At 39.5% G+C, this 23,809-nt stretch overlaps 3 protein-coding genes across 3 annotated transcripts; all 3 read left to right on the top strand.

Moving 5' to 3' along the window:
- Positions 1 to 1,173: 1,173 nt before the first annotated feature.
- LOC108861150 (uncharacterized) lies at positions 1,174 to 17,865 on the top strand. Its single transcript, XM_018634976.2, has 35 exons — positions 1,174 to 1,520; positions 1,596 to 2,311; positions 2,442 to 2,567; positions 2,664 to 2,749; positions 2,848 to 2,956; positions 3,157 to 3,252; positions 3,364 to 3,426; positions 3,509 to 3,568; positions 3,652 to 3,720; positions 4,028 to 4,109; positions 4,201 to 4,253; positions 4,340 to 4,411; positions 4,480 to 5,712; positions 5,885 to 6,874; positions 6,961 to 7,296; positions 7,461 to 7,719; positions 7,807 to 8,029; positions 8,156 to 8,546; positions 8,662 to 8,811; positions 8,913 to 9,134; positions 9,320 to 9,541; positions 9,959 to 10,609; positions 10,775 to 11,035; positions 11,131 to 11,478; positions 11,823 to 12,235; positions 12,327 to 12,744; positions 12,916 to 14,214; positions 14,439 to 14,699; positions 14,783 to 15,073; positions 15,161 to 15,583; positions 15,692 to 16,123; positions 16,218 to 16,496; positions 16,646 to 17,197; positions 17,292 to 17,501; positions 17,586 to 17,865. The coding sequence occupies exons 1-35, from the start codon at positions 1,463 to 1,465 to the stop codon at positions 17,703 to 17,705; spliced, it is 11,574 nt and encodes a 3,857-aa protein (XP_018490478.1). The 5' UTR covers positions 1,174 to 1,462; the 3' UTR covers positions 17,706 to 17,865.
- Positions 17,866 to 17,971: 106 nt separating this feature from the next.
- LOC108861151 (calcium-dependent protein kinase 16) lies at positions 17,972 to 21,191 on the top strand. The gene is made up of 12 exons (XM_018634978.2): positions 17,972 to 18,572; positions 18,662 to 18,792; positions 18,953 to 18,994; positions 19,086 to 19,197; positions 19,402 to 19,480; positions 19,562 to 19,731; positions 19,835 to 19,961; positions 20,032 to 20,147; positions 20,232 to 20,339; positions 20,429 to 20,491; positions 20,584 to 20,757; positions 20,846 to 21,191. The coding sequence occupies exons 1-12, from the start codon at positions 18,138 to 18,140 to the stop codon at positions 21,008 to 21,010; spliced, it is 1,722 nt and encodes a 573-aa protein (XP_018490480.1). The 5' UTR covers positions 17,972 to 18,137; the 3' UTR covers positions 21,011 to 21,191.
- Positions 21,192 to 22,177: 986 nt separating this feature from the next.
- On the top strand, positions 22,178 to 23,142 carry LOC108858795 (uncharacterized). Its single transcript, XM_056985859.1, has 2 exons — positions 22,178 to 22,195; positions 22,288 to 23,142. Exons 1-2 carry the CDS (start codon positions 22,178 to 22,180, stop codon positions 23,140 to 23,142), a joined length of 873 nt encoding a protein of 290 aa, XP_056841839.1.
- The last annotated feature ends 667 nt before the right edge of the window (positions 23,143 to 23,809 follow it).

The raw sequence follows: 23,809 nt of genomic DNA, 5'->3' as shown, positions 1-23,809 counted from the left end.
ATATATATATATATATATATCTTATGTTTTTAAACAACATCGTTTCAATCTTTGCTAAAATTAAACGACCGTTAATTGAAGATTAATGTTAACCAAATTTATAGTTAATTTGGCTCGATCAACATAAATTTATATGTTTTTTTTCTGAATAATGAAGTGTTGCATTTTTGTAATAGTGCAAGTTCAATATTTTATTGATAATTTTCTCTTAGGAATATGGATTTTCATAAAAAAATTGAGTATTATTTTCTGATTTATCCGACTTTTGTTTAGTTTATATTTTTATGATTAAGATAAATACTCTTTAGAAGATAATTTTTTTTGTTCCATTTGTATAAAGCATAGACACTGACATTGACATATGTAGTTATGTGTCTCTGAGGAGTTACTGACTTGTCATCATGTATATATAAATGAATTTTTCTGCGGATCCGAGAAGATCTTTAAATGCTTCTTAGGGATTCAAAGTACGTTATTTCTATAAGAGGCAAAGATGTGAGGCTCGTGTAGCATCATGGTCATGTGATTCCCTTTATGTGAAAGTCTTCCCAAAAGACTCGTTTGGATCAGTTTGGTATATTTCACATTTTCTGTTGACTGAATTATTAAACCCGCTGAGATATAATTGTTTGGATCAGTTATATGAACTACATATTATTTAAGAAAACCAATCAATACAAATTAAAAAGAAGTTTTGAAAATTTCTGGTTTTGAGTTTTGCTTCCATAAACGTTGCTAAATAATATCATGTTCCAAGTAAAGAACAGACTGATCAAAAACAATAGGGAAACAATCATGATCAGGTCAAAGCATTCAAGGTCGAGCAAAAGATGACCTATGATCTGAGGAGTTATATATGGCTGGCACATGTGGTTGAGGCGTTGAGCTCGATTGGAGTTATAATATTAATTCAATTCGTTGATTTAGTTCTACAAAACTTTTACTTATATAAAAAAACATTGCATGCATTTCACTAATCTTAAACAGTTACAAAATCTCTATATAGCTGCCCCAGTCTTGAATCTTGATAAAACAAACACCTCTCCTCTCTTTTCTTAACCCAAAAAGGTATTATGGGCTTCACAAATTAATCTGGGCTTATATTTATAGGCCCATTAAGATAGAAACAGAAAATATCAAACCGGTCCGGTCCGTACAAACAAGTCGGCGATCTCATGAAAATGTGACGGAGTTCTCCGCCTCACTATTCAAAAGGAGTCACCGAGAAAGAACGAAGACGAAGAAACAAAAAAAATGAGAGGGAAAATTTCTTTAGAGAATCTTCATCTTCCTCCTCCTCCCCGAAGTCGTTCCTCCTCATAAATTTTCTCTAATTTAGCAGCTTCCCTAAAAACCCTCGTTAATCCCACTCGTTTAGACCTAGCCCGTCACTTCCTCGTCGGAGGAGCTCCCGTCCGCCGTGTAAATCATTCCTCTTTCTGTACTCACTTCATAGTTCACCATGAGCCCAATTCAGAATTTCGAGCAACACTCCCGCCGTCTCGTGGATCCTGACCTACGTAAGCTCAGTTTCTAACTTTTGTTTCTATTAATTGTTTTAAGTCTAATCCTTTTTCTCTCTCTCTGCCTTTTAGCTATTCAAACAAGGCTTGAGATGGTGGTGGAGGTCAGAGACAGTCTCGAGATAGCTCACACCGCCGAGTACTTGAACTTCCTGAAATGCTACTTCCCTGCATTCTCAGTGATCCTCCTACAGATCACCAAACCTCAGCTCGTCGATAGCCCCGAGCACAAGCTCCGGAACATCGTGGTTGAGATCCTTAACCGTCTCCCTCACAGCGAGGTGCTTCGACCCTTTGTTCAGGACCTCTTGAAAGTCGCCATGCAGGTGCTCACCACTGATAACGAAGAGAACGGGTTGATTTGCATCCGTATAATCTTCGACCTCCTTAGGAACTTTAGGCCGACGCTGGAGAACGAGGTTCAGCCGTTTTTGGACTTTGTCTGCAAGATCTATCAGGTGTTTAGGTTCACTGTGAGTCATTTCTTCGATAATGTTAAAATGGAAGAGGTGAAGCCTGTGGAGACGTCTGCTTCTTCTGATCAGTCGCTTACCCCTGCCGCGCCTGTCGGGAATGGGCAGCTTAACCCGAGCACCCGGTCGTTTAAGATAGTCACGGAGAGTCCTCTTGTTGTTATGTTTCTTTTTCAGCTGTATAGTCGACTGGTTCAGACCAACATTCCTCATTTGCTTCCCCTGATGGTTGCTGCTATATCTGTCCCTGGACCTGAGAATGTCCCTTCTCATTTGAAGCCTCAGTTTATAGAGTTGAAAGGTGCACAGGTTAAGGTGAGATCAATGGTTCTGCGTCAGGAAGGAAATTATACCTTTTATGATTAAAATTTTTATTTGAATTATATTGTTAGTGAGGGGGGTAATGGCGTTGTAGATTGACTTTTGTTTTTTGGTTTATTTGCAGACCGTTTCTTTTCTGACTTATTTGTTAAAAAGCTGCGCCGAATATATCCGGCCGCATGAAGAAAGCATATGTAAAAGCATTGTAAATTTGCTTGTGACCTGTTCAGATTCTGCATCTATCAGAAAGGTGGGAGACCTTTGTTCCTTCTCTTCGGTTATTTTTTAATTCTGAGCGACCTTTTTATTGCAGTTAAATTTTTAATTTTCATCACATAAAATGCAGGAACTCCTAGTCTCACTAAAGCATGTACTTGGGACCGATTTCAAGAGAGGTTTATTTCCTCTTATTGACACTCTTTTAGATGAGAGGTATGATGTTTCATTTTTTTTACGCACTCTTTTTTTTTCTCCAGATAATCTATCAAGCTGTAGAATCCTTAAACAATTATGACTTTTGTTTGTGCCAGGGTTCTCGTTGGCACTGGGAGAGCTTGTTTTGAGTCTTTGAGACCTTTGGCTTACAGCCTACTCGCGGAGATTGTTCACCACGTTCGCGGAGATCTTTCTCTTTCTCAGGTTCTTACTGATAAAGAGATTTGTACTGTCTTCAATGTTGATCTTAACAGCCTGGATTCCATTATAAGTGAATGAAACTATATGTCGTTAGAAGACACATTTATTGCTTTCCTTTTGGAACATCATTTTTGAAATATCTTCTTTTATTTTGTCGTGCTTTCCTTAACATCCCTGTGAATTGACTATAAACAACTTTGTAGTTATCGCGGATCATCTACTTATTTTCAAGAAACATGCACGACTCTACCCTCTCTGTTAGCATCCATACAACATGTGCCCGGCTGATGCTAAATCTGGTAATTCTATATTCCCAACCGTGCTTGTCTTATTTAATTTGATGTACTACTTAAAATATGCTTCTATTTCATTTAGCTTTAGTTAATACTTTATACTTTTATTGGATTCAGGTAGAACCAATATTTGAGAAAGGTGTTGATCAGCACTCAATGGATGAAGCACGAATTTTACTGGTAAAAGTTCTCCGAAGAGTACAAATTTTAATTGGTTGGCTTCTCTGTCCATTAACTTAATTCTTGCAATACCTGTTTTCAGGGACGTATCTTGGATGCCTTTGTTGGAAAATTCAGTAATTTCAAGCGTACTATACCTCAGGTAATCCTATTCTTGAACTAATTCTCTTCTCATCTCCAAAATTTTATTAAGTATCTTACTTGTTCTTGCTTGGTGATGCATAGCTTTTGGAGGAGGGTGAAGTCGGAAAGGACCGGGTCACTTTGAGGGCAAAGCTTGAACTTCCTGTACATGTAATTTGTCTCTGTTTATAATCTTCAATGATGACTATTGTATTATAGTGAACCCGATACTTCAGCCAATGTGTGGGTGGCATGTTAGTATGGGTGGCATGTTAGTATTAAAATTCAGTTACGAATTAATATTCTTACATGGATATTGAACGTTCGTTTTCAAGTAAGATTTTTAGACTTCATAACAGCCTTTGTGTCTCTTCACCAAAGCGTTATGCAATCTTATTGATAATTTCGTATATTTTGTTTGGATCGACAATTGGAATATCTAGCAGCTTTTATAATTGCTAGATCACACTGGTTGCAGGCAGTTATGAATTTGCAGGTTCCAGTCGAACATTCAAAAGAGGTGAATGATTATAAGAATCTGATCAAGACACTGGTCATGGGTACTGAATCTTGGCAAAATAATATTCTTACATTGATTATGATTCTATACTTGAAAATCTATATGTTTTTTTCTCTTGATTTGTTGTTCAGGAATGAAAACAATAATATGGAGTATAACCCATGCTCATTTACCTCGACCTCAGGTTTGTGTTCTGTTGTCTCTACTATCAGTGTTGTATTGTTTTGTCATGCACATATATTAATTCTGAACGTTTCTCCTACTTCCCAGGGGCTGAACCCTCAAGCTCTTGCTTCACAGCCATCTGCTCCTCAGGGTTTTAAAGGAATGAGAGAAGATGAGGTATTTTTTGTGAGATTGTTTCTCCAGTCTTTACTGGTGCTAAATCTGTAATCTCTGCCTGAACGCAGGTATGGAAAGCCTCTGGTGTCTTAAAGAGTGGTGTCCACTGCTTAGCTCTCTTCAAAGAAAAGGACGAGGAGAAGGAAATGCTCAGCCTTTTCTCCCAGATTCTTGCTATTATGGAACCTCGAGATCTAATGGACATGTTTTCTTTATGCATGCCTGAGCTTTTTGAGTGCATGATTAACAATAACCAACTCGTTCAGATATTTGCCGCACTTCTGCAAGCTCCCAAAGTTTACAAGCCATTTGCAGATGTTTTGATCAATTTACTAGTAAGCAGCAAACTTGATGCTCTGAAGAATCCAGAATCTGATGCAACTAAACTAGTTTTGCATCTGTTTAGATGCATCTTTGGGGCTGTTACCAAAGCACCATCGGATTTTGAAAGAATATTACAGCACCACGTGCCTGCTATTATGGAAGTCTGCATGAAAAGTGCTACTGAAGTTGAAAAACCTCTTGCTTATATGCAATTGCTCCGTACTGTATTCAGAGGTCTTGCTGGATGTAAATATGAGCTGCTTCTGAGAGATTTGATTCCAGTGCTGCTACCTTGTCTTAATATTCTTCTGACAATGCTCGAGGGTCCAGCTGGGGAGGACATGAAAGATCTTTTGCTAGAGCTTTGTTTGACGCTTCCTGCACGCTTAAGCTCCTTATTGCCATACCTTCCCCGTCTCATGAAGCCTCTTGTATTCTGTTTAAGGGGAAGCGATGAACTTGTGAGCTTGGGGTTACGCACCCTTGAGTTCTGGGTGGATAGTCTGAATCCCGATTTTCTGGAACCTAGCATGGCCAATGTGATGTCTGAAGTGATCTTAGCGTTATGGTCTCATTTAAGGCCTGTGCCATATCCTTGGGGTGGAAAAGCTTTGCAAATCCTCGGAAAGTTGGGTGGTCGCAACCGAAGATTCTTGAAGGAGCCTCTTACGCTTGAATGCAAAGATAACCCAGAGCATGGTCTCCGCTTAGTTCTTACATTTGAGCCATCCACGCCTTTTCTGGTACCGTTAGATAAATTTATTAATCTTGCTGTACCAGCAGTTATTCAGAGGGACCAAGGCATAGACATCTACTACAGGAAGCAAGCTCTAAAATTCCTCCGTGTATGCTTACTGTCTCAACTTAATTTACCTGGTTGTGTCACTGATGTGGGGCAAACGCCCAGGCAATTATCAACTCTGTTGCGTTCCTCTGTTGATTCATCTTGGCACAGGAGTGAATCAGGGGAAATGAAGGTTAGTTGTAGTCTTAATCTGTGATAGTAATATCGAGTTTCTTATAGGTATTAGTTGTAGTCTTAATCTGTGATAGTAATATCGAGTTTCTTATAATACCTATTGCACTTGGCTTAATATGTTGAAGAAGGATGCCCTTTATTAAATGTGATGTCTTCTTGTTCTGTCACAGGCTGACTTAGGAGTAAAAACAAAGACCCAGTTAATGGCTGAGAAGTCAATCTTCAAGACACTGTTGGTCACAATACTTGCTGCCAGTTCCGATTTGGATCTCAGTGACTCGGATGATAACTTCGTTGTGAATATTTGCCGCCATTTTGCGATTATCTTGCATATTGAATACACCTCCTCAAATGCATCAACTAGCACTGCTTCACTTGGGGGTTCCGTGATTTCGGCGAGTTCCAGGTCGAAGGGCAATCGATCATCTAACCTAAAGCAGTTAGATCCTTTGATATTTTTGGACGCGCTGGTCGATGTGCTTGCAGATGAAAACAGGCTCCACGCCAAAGCTGCTCTGAATGCGTTAAATGTGTTTTCGGAAACACTTTTGTTCCTTGCTCGGGTCAAACATGCTGATGTGCTGATGTCTAGGGGTGGTCACAATGCTTCCATGATTGTCTCGAGCCCTTCTACAAATCCAGTATATTCACCCCATCCAAGTGTACGAATACCAGTGTTTGAACAACTTTTGCCCCGGCTGTTGCATGGCTGTTATGGGAGCACATGGCAAGCACAGATGGGAGGGGTTATGGGGTTGGGTGCATTGGTGGGGAAAGTGAATGTTGAGACATTATGTCATTTCCAAGTAAAGATTGTGCGTGGTCTGGTTTATGTTCTAAAGAGGCTTCCCGTTTATGCTAGCAAAGAGCAAGAAGAGACAAGTCAGGTTCTTATGCAGATTCTTAGAGTGGTTAATAATGTCGACGAAGCAAACAGTGAAGCACGTAGGAAAAGCTTTCAAGATGTAGTAGAATATCTTGCTACAGAGCTGTTCAATCCTAACGCATCAATCCCTGTGAGAAAAAATGTACAGAACTGCCTTGCACTTTTGGCTAGCCGAACTGGAAGTGAGGTAACTGAGTTGCTTGAGCCTTTGTACCAACTGCTGCTGCAGCCACTTATAATGCGTCCACTCCGATCAAAGACAGTTGATCAACAGGTGCGTCCCACTGCTATGTCTGTGGATCTTTTCGGCCTTGTCATCCTCTCGTCTTTGATTTTTACCTTATTTAATTTACCTTGCAGGTTGGAACCGTTTCAGCTCTTAATTTTTGCTTGGCACTGAGGCCTCCCCTTCTGAAAGTGACTCCAGAGTTGGTTAACTTTCTGCAAGAAGCATTACAAATAGCTGAGGCTGATGAAACTGTCTGGGCTGTGAAGTTGATGAATCCTAAAGTGCTTACATCATTGAACAGGCTTCGAACAGCTTGTATTGAGCTTCTGTGCACAACTATGGCATGGACTGATTTCCGAACGCAAACTCACAATGAACTACGTGCCAAAATAATTTCCATGTTTTTCAAGTCTTTAACATGTAGAGCTCCAGAAATCGTGGCGGTTGCTAAGGAGGGTTTAAGACAGGTTTGTAGTTTTCTTTTATCTTAATTAGGATTCGTGCATGCACATTGAATTTGAATAAGAGGAACTTGCTTAGCTGAGTTTGGGAGTCTATTTATTTATCTATCTTTTTTAATTTGTTCTCTTATGAACTTGATTACTTTTTGAAACTCTGTTTTCTGACTTAGGTTATTAATCAACAAAGAATGCCCAAGGAGCTTCTTCAGAGTAGCCTCAGGCCAATACTAGTTAATTTGGCGCACACAAAGAATCTCAGTATGCCTTTACTGCAAGGTCTGGCACGCCTGCTTGAACTTCTGTCAAATTGGTTTAATGTGACATTAGGAGGAAAGTTGCTGGAGCACCTGAAGAAATGGTTGGAGCCGGAGAAACTTGCCCAGTCCCAAAAATCATGGAAAACTGGAGAAGAGCCAAAAATAGCAGCGGGTAATATAGACTTTGAAAATATAGTATTCGATTTCTGGTTAAAAGATTATTCACTTGAGCACAACTCTTCTTTTGTTTTCATGGCAGCTATCATCGAGCTCTTCCACTTACTTCCACATGCTGCTTCGAAATTTCTAGATGAACTTGTAACCTTAACAATTGACTTAGAAGCAGCTCTTCCTCCTGGGCAAGTGTACAGTGAGATTAATAGCCCATACCGTCTACCGCTTACCAAGTTCTTGAACCGATATGCGAGCCTCGCTGTTGATTATTTTCTTTCTAGATTAAGTGAACCAAAATATTTCCGAAGGTGAGGACGTTATCTAATGATAAGTTTCTTAGTTCACTGCATCTTGTTATGTGTAAAGTGTGAGCTTGGAGTACATTGTCACAAATTTTCTGACGACAACTGCTTGTTTCTTTATTAAAAACTCAGGTTTATGTATATAATCCGATCAGATGCGGGTCAACCGTTAAGAGAAGAACTAGCAAAATCCCCACAGAAGATACTTTCACATGCCTTTCCAGAAATTTTACCAAAACTTGATGCTACAATGAGCATGACAGCTTCAACTCCTCCAGGTACATCATGTGGAGATGAAAATCTTGTCGCTGTTAAATCAGAGAGTTCTAGCACGGCACCAGAAAAGGCTATTGTAGCATCGGATGCGTATTTTCAGGGGCTCTACCTCATCAAAACAATGGTGAAACTGATACCCAACTGGCTGCAGAGCAACCGCAGAGTTTTTGATACCTTGGTTCTCATTTGGAAATCACCTTCAAGGATATCTCGCTTGCAGAATGAGCAAGAGCTGAACTTAGTTCAGGTAGTTTCTTGTATCTCGACCGCTTAAATCTGAACAATCTTCATTGTGATTTGTGAGTTATGTGAGATAGTTAAATAGTTTGAATCTGACGTCGTTTTCATTCTCAATTACACAGGTGAAAGAGAGCAAATGGCTTGTGAAGTGCTTCTTGAATTACCTGCGGCATGAAAAGTCTGAAGTGAATGTTCTCTTCGATATTCTCTCGATTTTCTTGTTCCATAGCCGCATTGACTACACCTTTTTGAAGGAATTCTACATTATTGAGGTATCTAAGAGTTTCAAATTTAGATACGCTTTTCTTTCTCACTTCATCTAGTTCACACACTTTTCCAGCTCTCGTAAAATAACTGGGATCTGTTCAATCAGGTTGCAGAAGGTTATCCGCCCAATATGAAAAGAGCACTTCTCCTGCATTTCCTTGACCTTTTCCACTCCAAACAACTCGGCCATGATCATTTAGTTCAGGCAATGCAAATGCTTATTCTTCCAATGCTTTCTCATGCTTTCCAAAACGGCCAAACATGGGAGGTTATTGACCCTGATATCGTCAAAACCATTGTGGAGAGGCTTCTTGATCCACCCGAAGAGGTCGGTTCTTTTCCCCTCTAACTAACTTAATTTAATAGGAACATACCAATGTTGTGGGGAAGAGTGTTGTATAACGGTCATACTGGTTTATATTGTATTTGAACATATGTTTCCTATTTTTTATCCGCTATTTAAGACTTGTTAAGATTTATCATTGTCGTATTGGTAAATCTCCCCTTGTGTAGGTTTCGGCTGAATATGATGAACCTTTGAGGATCGAACTTTTGCAATTAGCAACTTTGCTTCTAAAATATCTTCAGAGTGACTTGGTTCATCATAGAAAAGAGCTCATTAAGTTTGGATGGAATCATCTCAAACGGGAAGATAGTGCCAGTAAGCAGTGGGCATTTGTTAATGTTTGCCACTTCTTGGATGCTTACCAGGCCCCAGAAAAGATTATTCTCCAGGTACCGATTAAATTTGCTGTGCCATTAGATGTCACTGATGTTTATTGACTTTCGTGAAGAATGATAAAAAAAAACCCTCCTTGAGCTTCAGATAGCAGCGTATATCATGTTGACCTCCTCTCTCCGTTGGTAAAACCCTGCAGATTTTTTCGTAATCTTTGTATATGACTGAGACGGCCAGTTATTAGCTTAATCTAGATCTGATGTTTGTCTTAATACTGCATGTACGTCTTAAAAATGCATGTTGTTAGACTTCATGATACTATGACATGCATATGGTTGTTCTCTTCGATAGAATACTCTTCCTAAATCTGAGTAAGCTGAAGAGCTATATAAGAAGAGAAGAAGCATTTTCCTGCAAAAACAACTTTTTCTAAATTCTAACTGACACCAATGTAATTTACCAATTGGATGTAGGTTTTTGTTGCGCTTCTAAGGACATGTCAGCCAGAGAATAAGATGCTAGTTAAGCAAGCCCTGGATATTCTAATGCCAGCTTTACCCAAAAGGCTGCCTCTTGGAGATTCACGCATGCCAATTTGGATAAGATACACCAAAAAAATATTGGTCGAGGAAGGTCATTCAATTCCAAATTTGATCCACATCTTCCTACTTGTTGTTCGCCATTCAGATCTCTTTTACAGCTGTAGAGCACAGTTTGTCCCTCAAATGGTGAATTCTTTGAGTCGCCTAGGTTTGCCATATAATACTACTGCAGAGAATAGGCGGCTAGCGATTGAACTTGCTGGATTGGTTGTTAGCTGGGAAAGACAAAGACAGAATGAAATGAAAATGGTCGCTGATACTGATGGAACCAGCCAGGCTACTGATGAATTGCATACTTCATCTGATGCTGATCCTAAGCGTTCAACAGATGGATCTGCCACATCAGAAGATCCAAGTAAACGAGTTAAAATTGAACCTGGTCTCCAGTCCATCTGTGTCATGTCACCTGGTGGTGCATCATCAATCCCCAACATAGAAACTCCTGGATCTGCTACCCAGCCTGATGAGGAATTCAAGCCAAATGCTGCCATGGAAGAAATGATTATTAATTTTCTCATAAGAGTAAGGCTTTACGCTCAGACCATGTCACCTCATGTCTAAGAGCTTATGTGCATAACATTGCCCCAGCTATAACATGTTCATTTATTGGTCGAATTGTGTTTAGCAGACATGACCTTAGTTTTATTTTCATTTCGCTGTTTTTAAGATTTTGGCTGTCTTGAACAGGTAACATTGGTAATTGAGCCTAAGGACAGGGAAACCAACACTATGTACAAACAAGCATTAGATTTGCTTTCACAAGCTTTGGAGGTTTGGCCAAATGCTAACGTCAAGTTCAACTATTTAGAAAAATTGTTGAGCAGCATGCCACCGTCTCAGTCATCAGATCCGTCAACAGCACTTGCTCAGGGCTTGGATGTCATGAACAAAGTTCTGGAAAAGCAGCCACATCTTTTCATTAGGAACAACATCAACCAGATTTCGCAGGTATACTTGCTGCAGTATTCTTTATTATAAGATTTGTAACAGACTAATGCTTTTTGCATGCTGCGCACAAGACTGACTGTTTGTTTTTTCACCAGATTCTTGAGCCTTGTTTCAAACAAAAGATGCTCGATGCTGGTGAATCGTTATGCTCCTTGTTGAAGATGGTCTTCACCGCATTCCCACTGGATGCAGCTAATACACCTCCTGACATAAAGCTATTGTACCAGAAAGTCAGTGAGCTGATCAACAAACATGTGAGTGCTGTTACTGCTCCACAAGCTTCAGGAGAAGATAACTCCTTTGGTTCAGTTAGCTTTGTACTCCTTGTCATCAAAACGTTGGCCAAGGTACACAAAAACTTTGTTGACTCATATGTTGTGGTGCGTATCCTTCAACGCCTTGCGCGGGACCTGGGATCAGCAGTGGGTTCTCATCCTAGACAAGTACGTTATTTCTTACATAATAACTTGTTTTTGCTAAGAGATCAATAGTGCTTGCTTTCCGCTTGTGGGAACTTTAAATGGAAATTTAATTGAGTATTGCAATCTCCTGTGCATACTTTAACTAATCCCTGGTATGATCTTAGGGTTTAGACCGGATCCTCTCATTCTTCACCTTGCTTGTCCAACTCATTTGCTTTACTGGTCTCTTTAGATATCATTTCTATCCCTTTTACTCACTCCTATAGATTACTTCTTTACCATCTGACTATATAGTGACCAGACAACCTAGTCGTTCCGATTCCGAAATCATTACTTACTCTGGGACTTTTTCTCTTCATTTCCAGGGTCCGCGAGCAGATTCAGATTCTGCTGTAACTTCTTCTCGTCAAAGTGCTGATGTTGGATCAGTCATATGTAATATAAAGTCGGTCTTGGAACTTATTGATGAAACGGTCATGCTTATACCTGATTGCAAAAGATCTGTTACTCAAATTCTGAACACCTTGCTTTCCGAAAAGGGTATTGATGCTAGTGTGCTTCTCTGCATACTAGACATGATCAAAAGGTGGGTTGAGGATGATTTCAGCAAAACAGGTGCATCTGGAATGTCTGGTTCTTTCCTTACCCAAAAGGATATAGTTGCTTTTTTGAATAAGCTTTCATACCTTGATAAGCAACACTTCTCATCTGATGCTTTGGAAGAGTGGGATCAGAAGTATCTTCAGCTGTTATATGGACTTTGTGCTGATTCAACAAAGTATGTTTTTGCTTTATAATCTTTTTCCCCTTATACCATTGCATTGCTTTTATGAGAGAGATAATATTATTGTCATCTAATTATTAATTAGGTACCCTCTCGCCCTACGACAGGAGGTCTCTCTGAAAGTTGAAAGACATTTTATGCTTGGTTTGCGGGCAAGGGATCCTGAGATGAGAAGGAAGTTCTTCTTGTTATATCACGAGTCTCTTGGAAAAAATTTGTTCTCACGGCTGCAGTACATTATTCAAATCCAGGATTGGGAAGCTTTAAGTGATGTTTTTTGGCTCAAACAAGGTCTTGATCTTCTTCTTGCTATCTTAGTCGAGGACAAGCCAATTAGTCTGGCGCCAAATTCTGCCAGGGTACCACCACTTTTACCTTCTGATAATCATGGGTTACAACACCAACCTCTTGCTACCTTAGAGGGTCCTGAAGAAGTTGCTTCAATGTTTGACAACATTGTTATGAAGCATGCCCAATTTCTGAGCGCGACAAGCAAACTTCAGGTGATTACGAATCATTTGAAGTACTTTTTTTTTAAAAGTACTTGATCTAAAATGTTTACTTAATTATAATAAGTAACTTGTGTTTTTGTCCACCTGATCAATTTGGGATAATTTTGAAGAATACATTATTTACATCCTAAAGTTCTAAACATTTTTGAATTTTCACTATAGGTGGCTGATGTTGTCATCCCTTTAAGGGAGCTGGCACACACTGATGCCAATGTTGCATATCATCTATGGGTTTTGGTGTTTCCAATTGTATGGGTAACTCTGCTTAAGGAAGAACAGGTAGCTTTGGCTAAACCGATGATTTCTCTCCTGTCAAAGGACTACCATAAGAAGCAACAAGGACACCGGCCTAATGTTGTGCAAGCACTTCTGGAAGGGCTTCAGTTGAGCCACCCTCAACCTAGGATGCCTAGTGAGCTTATCAAATATATTGGAAAAACGTACAATGCATGGCATCTCGCATTGGCTTTGCTAGAGAGCCATGTGATGTTGTTCATGAATGACTCAAAATGCGCTGAGTCTCTTGCTGAGCTTTATCGTTTGTTAAATGAAGAAGATATGAGATATGGGTTGTGGAAGAAGAGGTCCATCACTGCTGAAACAAGAGCTGGACTCTCATTAGTTCAGCATGGTTTTTGGCAGCGTTCTCAGAGCCTCTTTTATCAGGCAATGGTTAAGGCAACCCAAGGCACTTATAATAACACCGTTCCTAAGGCTGAAATGTGTATGTGGGAGGAGCAGTGGCTTCACTGTGCCACTCAGCTTGGTCAATGGGATGCCCTGGTAGACTTTGGAAAAAGCATTGAGAATTATGAAATCCTGCTTGATAGTCTTTGGAAACTACCAGATTGGGCATATTTGAAGGACCATGTGATACCGAAGGCACAAGTCGAAGAGACTCCAAAGCTTCGCTTGGTTCAAGCTTATTTTGCCCTTCATGACAGAAATTCAAGTGGTGTTGGAGATGCTGAGAACATAGTTGGAAAAGGCGTTGATCTTGCATTGGAACAGTGGTGGCAGTTGCCTGAAATGTCTGTACATGCTAGAGTGCCATTACTACAACAATTCCAACAACTAGTTGAGGTTCAAGAGTCTGCAAGAATTCATGTTGACATAGCAAATGGGAATAAAGTTTCAGGAAACTCTGCTGTTGGTGCACCCGGAAATCGTTATGCAGATCTAAAGGATATTCTCGAGACTTGGAGGCTGAGGACTCCAAATGAATGGGACAGTATGCCAGTCTGGTATGATATGCTGCAGTGGAGGAATGAAATGTATAATGTAGTTATTGAAGCGTTTAAGGACTTTGCTACCTCAAATTCTCCGCTTCATCACCTTGGATTCCGGGACAAAGCATGGAACGTCAATAAGCTTGCCAGGATAGCTCGGAAACAAGAGCTGTATGATGTTTGTGTACAGATACTTGAAAAAATGTATGGCCATTCCACAATGGAAGTACAGGTATGTTTCTCTAAGATCTTTAATCTTCCAGAAGTTGGGCAGAGTTGAATTAGTAGCTGAATTCTATACAAGAGCACTTTGACTTTTCTTTTTTTCGGTATCATATTTTGCCAAATTTGGTTGATAGCTTGATTCATGTCATGTTTCTATTGTTGTTTGAGCTTGAAATACTGTTATTAGTGAAGGTATCTTCCTTATCTTCGTTTTTGGATGTGCGAGTACAGGAAGCCTTTGTTAAAATTAGAGAGCAGGCAAAAGCTTATCTGGAAATGAAGGGAGAGCGCGCTAGTGGTCTTAATCTGATCAATAGCACAAATTTAGAGTATTTTCCAGATAAGATCAAAGCAGAGATCTTTCGTCTGAAGGGCGATTTTCATCTGAAATTAAATGATACGGAAGGTGCTAATATCGCATATTCCAATGCAATCACCCTGTTCAAGAATTTACCCAAAGGATGGATAAGCTGGGGAAACTATTGTGACATGGTATTTCTTATGATTGCGCTGTGCTTCTTATTTGCTCTTAACATTCGTCCATATTTGTACTTAAATGATACTCTCTTTTATAGGCCTACCAAGAAACACAAGATGAAATCTGGCTTGAATATGCAGTCAGTTGCTTTCTTCAGGGTATAAGATTTGGAGTCTCCAATTCCAGAAGTCATATAGCTCGTGTTCTTTATCTTCTTAGTTTCGATACAGCGAATGAGCCTGTTGGCAGAGTGTTTGATAAACACTTAGAACAAGTTCCTCACTGGGTGTGGCTGTCGTGGATCCCACAGCTATTGCTTTCCCTACAAAGAACTGAGGCACCCCATTGCAAATTGGTCTTATTGAAAATTGCTGCAGTCTTCCCACAGGTAATTTACCTTTTTGCGTTTGATGACTAACTCGTGCCGTGCATTTTTTATTATTTCATCTGAGTATGTGGGAACTTTCCGTTTCAGGCTCTCTATTATTGGTTGCGCACATACTTACTGGAACGACGTGATGCAGTAAATAAGTCTGAGCTTGGCAGATTGGTTTTGGCTCAAAGAATGCAGCAAAATGCTTCTGGTGTAGCGAGTCATGGTGGAGGTAATTTACCATCGGAAACTCAAATCCATCAAGGCGCTCAAATTAGTGGAGCCAGTGGGACCCATGACAGCGGTAACCCACATGGGCAAGAAAGTGAACGCTCTACCACAGACAATAATACTCATCCCGGGAATGATCAGTCTATGCACCAAAGCAGCTCTACTATCAATGAAAACACAGCGAGACAGAATGGTGCATCCTTGGCAATGTCTGCTGCTGGTGCTTTTGACGCTGCCAAGGATATCATGGAAGCTCTTAGGAGTAAACATAACAACTTAGCCAGTGAACTTGAGGTGATATGTGTTCACTTTAAATATGTATCACCTAAAATTTGCTCTCAACTGTGATGAGTTCTGCCTCTTTGATATGGGATGAGCTAAGCAAGTAATCTTCCTTTGTAGGTTCTTCTCACGGAAATAGGTTCGAGGTTTGTTACATTACCAGAAGAAAGATTGCTGGCTGTTGTGAATGCTCTGTTGCATCGTTGTTACAAGTATCCAACTGCTACCACTGCTGAGGTTCCCCAACCGCTCAAAAAAGAACTGTCGGGTGTCTGCAGAGCTTGTTTCTCGGCAGATGCTGTGTCAAAGCATGTCGAGTTTGTAAAAGAGTACAAACAGGATTTTGAGCGTCACCTTGATCCAGAAAGCACAACTACATTCCCGGCCACACTTGCTGAGCTAACAACGCGACTGAAAAAATGGAAAAACATTCTTCAGAGCAACGTTGAAGACAGGTTCCCAGCTGTGTTGAGATTGGAAGATGAAAGCAGGGTATTGCGTGATTTCAATGTTGTTGACGTGGAGATACCAGGGCAGTACTTTGTAGACCAGGTAGGATTAAGTCTGTAATATTCAAGTAATTTAGACTACTCTCGCGTTGCAGTTAATTTAGTCTTCAAATTGAACTTTCTTTACTCCTATCCAGGAAGTAGCACCGGATCATACAGTAAAGCTGGATAGGGTTGGAGCAGATGTACCCATTGTTCGAAGGCATGGAAGCAGCTTCAGGAGATTGACTCTTATTGGCTCAGATGGCTCTCAAAAGCATTTTATAGTCCAGACATCACTGACTCCTAATGCCAGAAGTGATGAACGCATCTTGCAGCTTTTCCGTGTGATGAACCAAATGTTTGATAAGCATAAAGAATCAAGAAGACGACATATTGGAATCCACACTCCAATCATCATTCCTGTCTGGTCTCAGGTAATTTGTATACCATATGTTCAGATTTGATGTTTTATTATTGGATAAGTATCAATACTTAGTGGTTCATTGCACAAAAAGATGTCCAGGAGTTAATATAAATCCCTTTCTCTCTCAGCATGGTCTATAAACAACATATCTGGTTTCAGGTACGGATGGTTGAGGATGATCTCATGTACAACACTTTCCTTGAGGTGTATGAGAATCACTGTGCACGGAATGACCGAGAGGCAGATCTTCCAATTAGCCACTTCAAGGAGCAACTGAATCAAGCGATATCAGGGCAAGTCTCAGCAGAGGCGATAGGAGATCTTCGTTTGCAGGCTTACAGTGACATAACAAAAACCTTGGTAAATGACAGTATATTCTCTCAGTACATGTACAAGACGTTGATGAGCGGAAGCCATATGTGGGCATTCAAGAAGCAGTTTGCAGTCCAGCTATCTGTCTCCAGTTTCATGTCCTTCATGCTACAAATTGGTGGGAGGTCCCCGAACAAGGTCTTGTTTGCGAAAAACACCGGGAAAATGTTCCAGACAGATTTTCACCCAGCCTATGACGCCAATGGGATGATAGAGTTTAACGAACCGGTGCCTTTCCGCCTCACAAGGAACATGCAAGCGTTCTTCTCTCAGTTTGGAGTCGAAGGTCTTCTCATGTCATCCATGTGTTCAGCAGCTCAAGCAGTTATCTCCTCCAAGGTAAACAAATATATATATATATATACAACAAAAGCTAATTGATGCAACAAAAAGAAGCCACTGATTGATCTCTAATCTCTAATCTCTTTTGCAGCAAAATGACCATCTTCGGTATCAACTGGCTATGTTCTTCCGTGATGAATTGCTGTCTTGGTTTGGAAGAAGACCTCTTGGTATGCCGATTCCTCCTGTTGGAGGGATTGCTACATTGAACTCAGCCGAGCTCAAGGACAAAGTTAACTCCAACGTGAATGATGTCATTGGCCGGATCAGAGGAATAGCCCCACAGTACTTTTCTGAAGAGGTACATTTGTCACCAATATTATCATTTATCATCATCATCATCATCATGTAAGATTGAAACATTTTGATGGGTTTTGATTTATAGGATGAAAACATTGTGGAGCCGCCACAGTCGGTGCAAAGAGGAGTGAACGAGTTGGTGGAGGCAGCCTTGTCGCCTCGCAACTTATGTATGATGGATCCAACATGGCATCCTTGGTTCTAACTTTCAAAATACTTCTAAGAAAATTTGTGTGTTTTAATGTAAGATGGAATCTAACGCTATTCATTAGTTTTGTAAATGTATCTCTGGGTAATGGTATTTATGACTCCTTTGGATGATGTTCTGTAACATTTTATGTACTATATGAAAATGTACTTTTGCATCCTATGTTTTTCTTTTAAGGTTCTCGGATATGTCTTGACAGCGTCCACCAAAAATAACTATTCGTTTTAGACAGAAATAAATAAAAACATTTTCTCTGTTTTCTTGACCAACGCATATCTAAGCCTCTCTCTTCCTTCATTTCGCACGATCTCTATCTGGCAATGCTGTTTCGATGGCGACCTCATTTTCTATTCATTGATGCCACAAAAGTCCTTGGAGAGAAGAACATCAACCTCGCGTAGGTTCCAAGAAACCGAAACCATTTAAAAAATGGGTCTCTGTTTCTCCTCCGCCAAAGTCTCCGGCCGCCGAAACAACAGCCCCCGGAGTCCCAACCCCCTCACCGTCGCTAAACACAGGCCTGCACAAACGCCATGTTCGTTCTTGGCCGTTACGATCCAGAAAGACCACAGGACTCAACCGCGACGATCCCCCGCGACGACCAAGAAAACGCCGCCGCAGACGCAAACGAGACAGACGCCAACGCAGCACGGGAAGGCGAGAGAGAAGGCTGGGAATAAAGGGAAGAGGCACGGAGAAGCGATCCCTTACGGTAAGCGCGTCGATTTCGGGTACGCTAAAGATTTTGATAACCGTTACACCATCGGGAAACTGCTCGGACATGGTCAGTTCGGTTATACGTATGTCGCTACCGACAAAAAGACAGGAGATCGTGTCGCAGTCAAGAAGATAGACAAGGCCAAGGTAACATAACATCGATCGTGTTAAAAATATTGCGGTTTTTGAGTTTCCTGAGAGCCTTACGTTTATGGATTTGGTTTTGGTGGGGGCAGATGACGATTCCGATAGCGGTGGAAGATGTGAAGAGAGAGGTGAAGATACTACAAGCTTTAACTGGTCATGAAAATGTTGTTCGGTTTCACAATGCCTTCGAGGACAAGAACTCTGTTTACATAGCCATGGAGTAAGTAAAAACCCTTCTATTGATAATTAATTTTGGCTAAATAAAATGGCTAAAAAAACTCTGTTTACATTGCATTGCAAGAAAATAAAATGGCTAAAAAAACATGGTCTTTCCTCTATTGATAATTAATTTTGTCTTTTGATATGATGTTGTCCTTCAGGTTATGTGAGGGTGGTGAATTGCTGGATCGGATATTAGCCAAGTAAGGCCTTATCTGAGTAGTACATTTTGGTTTTTAGAGTCTTTAATACTTTTGATCTCAAAGCTACTTTTTGTTGCTATTTTTGTTTTAGGAAAGAAAGTCGTTATAGCGAAAGAGACGCGGCCGTGGTAGTGAGACAAATGCTGAAAGTTGCAGCTGAGTGTCATTTGCGTGGTTTGGTTCACAGAGATATGAAACCAGAGGTAGTACGATAGTTTCCTTACCATAACATTTCTGAATATGTAGTTTATTAGAGAAAAAAATCTCATGTCGCAATTTTGAAGAAAACTTAAGTAATATATAAAGGATATGAGTCAACCCATTTTTCATCAGTAGGTTTCTTTATCGCCACGTTTCTGAGTGTGTAGTTTAGTTTTATTCACAACTTTTTGTTTTTGACTTAACAGAATTTTTTGTTCAAATCAACTGAAGAAGATTCACCTCTAAAAGCTACAGACTTCGGTTTATCAGACTTCATAAAACCAGGTTTGGTTACAAAGTTTGTCATATCTCTTTATTTTTTCTTTTCATTCCGGTGATCTAACTGTTATATAAACAAACATGCAGGGAAAAAGTTTCATGATATTGTCGGTAGCGCGTATTACGTAGCACCTGAAGTATTGAAACGCAGGTCGGGACCTGAATCAGATGTGTGGAGTATCGGTGTTATAAGTTACATTCTTCTCTGCGGAAGACGGCCTTTCTGGGACAAGACTGAAGATGGCATCTTCAAAGAGGTTTTGTGTAGTTATTATCCTCAGGAAAAAAAAAAAAAAAGAATGATTATACTTCTTTTTCTTTAACTTTGAATTGAAAGATTGTGTTTGTACGTACGTGTAGGTCTTGAAGAACAAACCTGACTTCAGAAGAAAACCGTGGCCAACCGTTAGCAACAGCGCCAAAGATTTCGTTAAGAAGTTATTAGTAAAAGACCCGAGAGCTAGATTAACAGCTGCACAGGCCCTATGTAAGTACATTTTTTTAGCCATTTTGTTTTCATTTGTTGTATCTTTTTCTGAGGATTGTGGTTGTTGCAGCACATCCATGGGTTAGAGAAGGAGGAGATGCAAGTGAGATTCCCATAGACATATCTGTTCTCAACAACATGCGTCAGTTCGTTAAATTTAGCCGCCTCAAGCAATTCGCTTTAAGGGTATTCAAGAACAGAGATTTGTGTTTGGATTTTGAAGTTTGGTTATGTAATTGAATAACATGATTTGTTTTACGTCCGTACTAGGCTCTTGCAACAACGCTTGATGAAGAAGAGTCAGCTGATCTTAGAGACCAGTTTGATGCGATTGATGTTGATAAAAATGGCGCCATTAGCCTTGACGAGATGAGGCAGGTAAAAAAAAAACTGAAAATAAAACGATAAAACTTCCTCAAATAATTAGCAAAATGCGTTACAAAATATTCGACACTAAATTTATGTAGGCTCTTGCAAAAGATCATCCTTGGAAGCTTAAGGATGCACGAGTGGCAGAGATTCTTCAAGCGGTATGTTATATGTAAAATATAAAGCTAGTTAATGATGGTGAGATTCTTCAATCTAAACTAAGCTACAAGTTGTGTTTTAATGCTGCATGCAGATTGATAGCAACACAGATGGATTTGTGGATTTTGAAGAGTTCGTTGCTGCTGCGTTACACGTAAATCAATTAGAGGAGCATGATTCTGAGAAATGGCAACAGAGATCAAGAACAGCATTTGAGAAATTCGACATAGATGGAGATGGATTCATAACAGCAGAGGAACTTCGAATGGTTTGTATTTGTTTCTACTATTATTGTTACTTTATTATGCTTATTATTTAAGTTAGTGTCACACTATTTGTTTTGTTTCTTTCTGCAGCATACTGGCTTGAAAGGGTCCATTGAGCCACTTCTTGAAGAAGCAGACATTGATAATGATGGTAAAATCAGTCTCCATGAGTTCCGTAGACTTCTGAGAACTGCAAGTATCAAATCAAGAAATGTTAGAAACCCTCCTGGTTATCTTATTTCTCGGAAAGTCTAAAAAGAAGTTTGCAGGCTTATGGTGAGGAAAAAAAAAACACGAATCAAGAAATTTTTTTATCCCATATGTAGAAAAAAAGATAGGGATTGCAGTGTTTTCATGTGTTATTGTAACATATTTTCATATATTTTTTATAACCATTGACAAAGAAATCGATATTCATATATATACAACCAATTAGCGCAAATGTAATGATGAGTTTATTTGTTTGTGTATAACTTTGTTATTGTACTCATACCTTCTTGAGAGCTTCTCAGCTTCCACAAGTATTTCACGGTCAAGAACAAAGATCTTGTGGTATTTCACTTCCACAAGTCGCTAATCCTTTCTCCTTTACTAGACTAGACATCTCTGCAAACCCCACATACATAGATGAGAGATTAGAGATTTAACCAATGCCAGTTGATGAAGATGGTCGTTTTGCTGCAAAAGAGATTAGGCATTAACCAATGCCTTGTTGCATCTCTAATCTAAAGATATAAGAAATATATGAAACATCTGTTGTTGTCACATTTTTTTACTAATTTTATTAACCATGGCCAAGAAATCGGTATTTCATATAGAAAACGAAAAACTGTGTTAAAAAAACGTCAATTCATCATAAGCGTAAATATAAGCAGTCGGGAAGGCTTTTAAAGAAACCATAGTATTCACTCGACTGACATGTGTCTGGCGTTCGAAAAGCTCCACTACAGTCTACAGGATACAGCAATACTTTGGTGTTCCAAACACTTCGCAAGGCTCCATCGGCGTCAACCTTTATTTTCAGTTGAGCAGGATGACAGACATATTCATGTGGAGATCTGGCTCACAACTCGTAGTATTAAAATGTAGAGAAATATCTTGGAAACTGTAAAACACCATTATTAAAAACCTTTAAATTTGCTTCAAAGCTCGCCGCTACCTTAAAACCAACTAACTCTTTTCACTTGTTGCCAAAGGAAAAGAGAACAAAATATTTTCACCTCGAAGACATCGGACAATATTAAATAACCCAAACAAATCAGTTTAACGAATCTGCCACGTTAAATTGTCGATTTGGTTTAGAGAGAAGTCTTTCTTTATTTTTTATTTTTGGTAATCAAGTCTTTCTTTATTTGTATATATATACGTGTTATGGGCTTCTCCTTCTCCACGGAACCCCACACACATCCCTAGAGGAAGAACATGAGCAACCTTCAAACTGTGAGATACTTTATTTTCTCTTATATCGCATTTATTCTCTCACTTGATCATTACTTTATTATAACTGTTTTCTTTGTTGTGGAGATAAGCAGGTGTCGATACAACTGGAGCCATGGTGTGAGCTTAAAGACAAAGTGGTTCTTGTGACAGGAGCTTCCTCTGGTATAGGAAGAGAGATCTGTCTTGACCTAGCCCAAGCTGGCTGCAAGATTATCGCAGCAGCTCGTCGTGTGGATCGTATCAAATCCCTCTGCTCTGAAATCAACACAACTGGAGTCCAAGCCGCTGCCCTTGAGCTAGACGTTTCATCAAACGCAGCCACCATTCAAAAAGCGGTTAAAGAAGCTTGGGAAGTCTTTGGAAAGATCGATGCGTTGGTCAACAATGCCGGAATCAGAGGCAATGTCAAGTCTAGTTTGGATCTATCAGAAAACGAATGGGACAAAGTCTTTAAAACCAACTTAACCGGAGCTTGGTTAGTATCCAAATACGTATGCGTTTTAATGCGTGACGCTAAACACCATGGTGGCTCGGTGATAAACATTTCATCCATTTCAGGGCTCCACCGCAATTTATTTTACGGTGCAGTCGCGTATGCTACTTCCAAAAGTGGTGTTGACACCATGACGAGAGCGATGGCTATTGAGCTAGGTGTTTACAATATTAGAGTGAACTCGATCGCACCGGGGCTTTTTAAGTCAGAGATCACACAAGCTCTTATCCAGCAAAAGTGGCTCAAGAATGTGACCGACCGGATTGTCCCACTAACCGCTGAACAGGCCGTGGATCCGGGACTCACCTCTCTCGTTCGCTATCTAATTCACGACTCTTCTCAATATGTCTCCGGCAATGTGTTCATCGTTGACTCCGGGGCTACACTGCCCGGTCTGCCCATTTTCTCCTCTATGAGTCCTAAAATCTTTCTTTCTTTCTTTTTTGGCTTATAATAAGTGAAAACAGTTTTTACACGAGCATCTAAATATTCAAAAGGTCTTTGATTAGTTTACATATAAGTTTGCAATTCAGTTTAACATGCCGTCATTGGGTTCTGAATCAGAGCTCATCATCGTACTTGAGTTCCACTTTATAACCACTGTCCAGGTTTCGTATCTTGAATCCTTGTGAAATGATCAAAAATACCCATTAACTCTCATCAAGAAACTGATAGAGTCGAGGAAAAAGGCACAATGAAGTTTTCATTCACTATTCTTAGAACATAGCATAAATCTTTTGCTATTTAGAGAATTTCCAATTATTTCCACATCTAAATAAAATAATAGAGGAAAAAGTGTTAAGACCAATCTCTATTTCTTTGTCTAAAATAGAGATTACTATTTAATCTCTAAATATAGAGACAAGAATATCATTCATGTATTATATAGTCATATTTTTTAATTTATAAAATAGTCTTTTAATTTTCAATTTTTATTAATTATAACCAAAACAACTATATATTTTATAGCAAATACAGATTTTATAAACATAGAATCACATTTTTTATTTATAAAATAGTCTTTTAAAGGAACTTTACTTTCAACAAAGTCATAATTTTATGAAAAATTTGTAAAAATTTAAAATACGTAGGATTAATTAACAACTCTGATAAATAATTGG

Source organism: Raphanus sativus, chromosome 5 (genome assembly GCF_000801105.2).
Source record: "Raphanus sativus cultivar WK10039 chromosome 5, ASM80110v3, whole genome shotgun sequence".
NCBI classification, from domain to species: domain Eukaryota; kingdom Viridiplantae; phylum Streptophyta; class Magnoliopsida; order Brassicales; family Brassicaceae; genus Raphanus; species Raphanus sativus.
The sequence above is the reverse complement of the archived record's forward strand: the minus strand, read 5'-3'. Positions and strand labels throughout refer to the sequence as shown.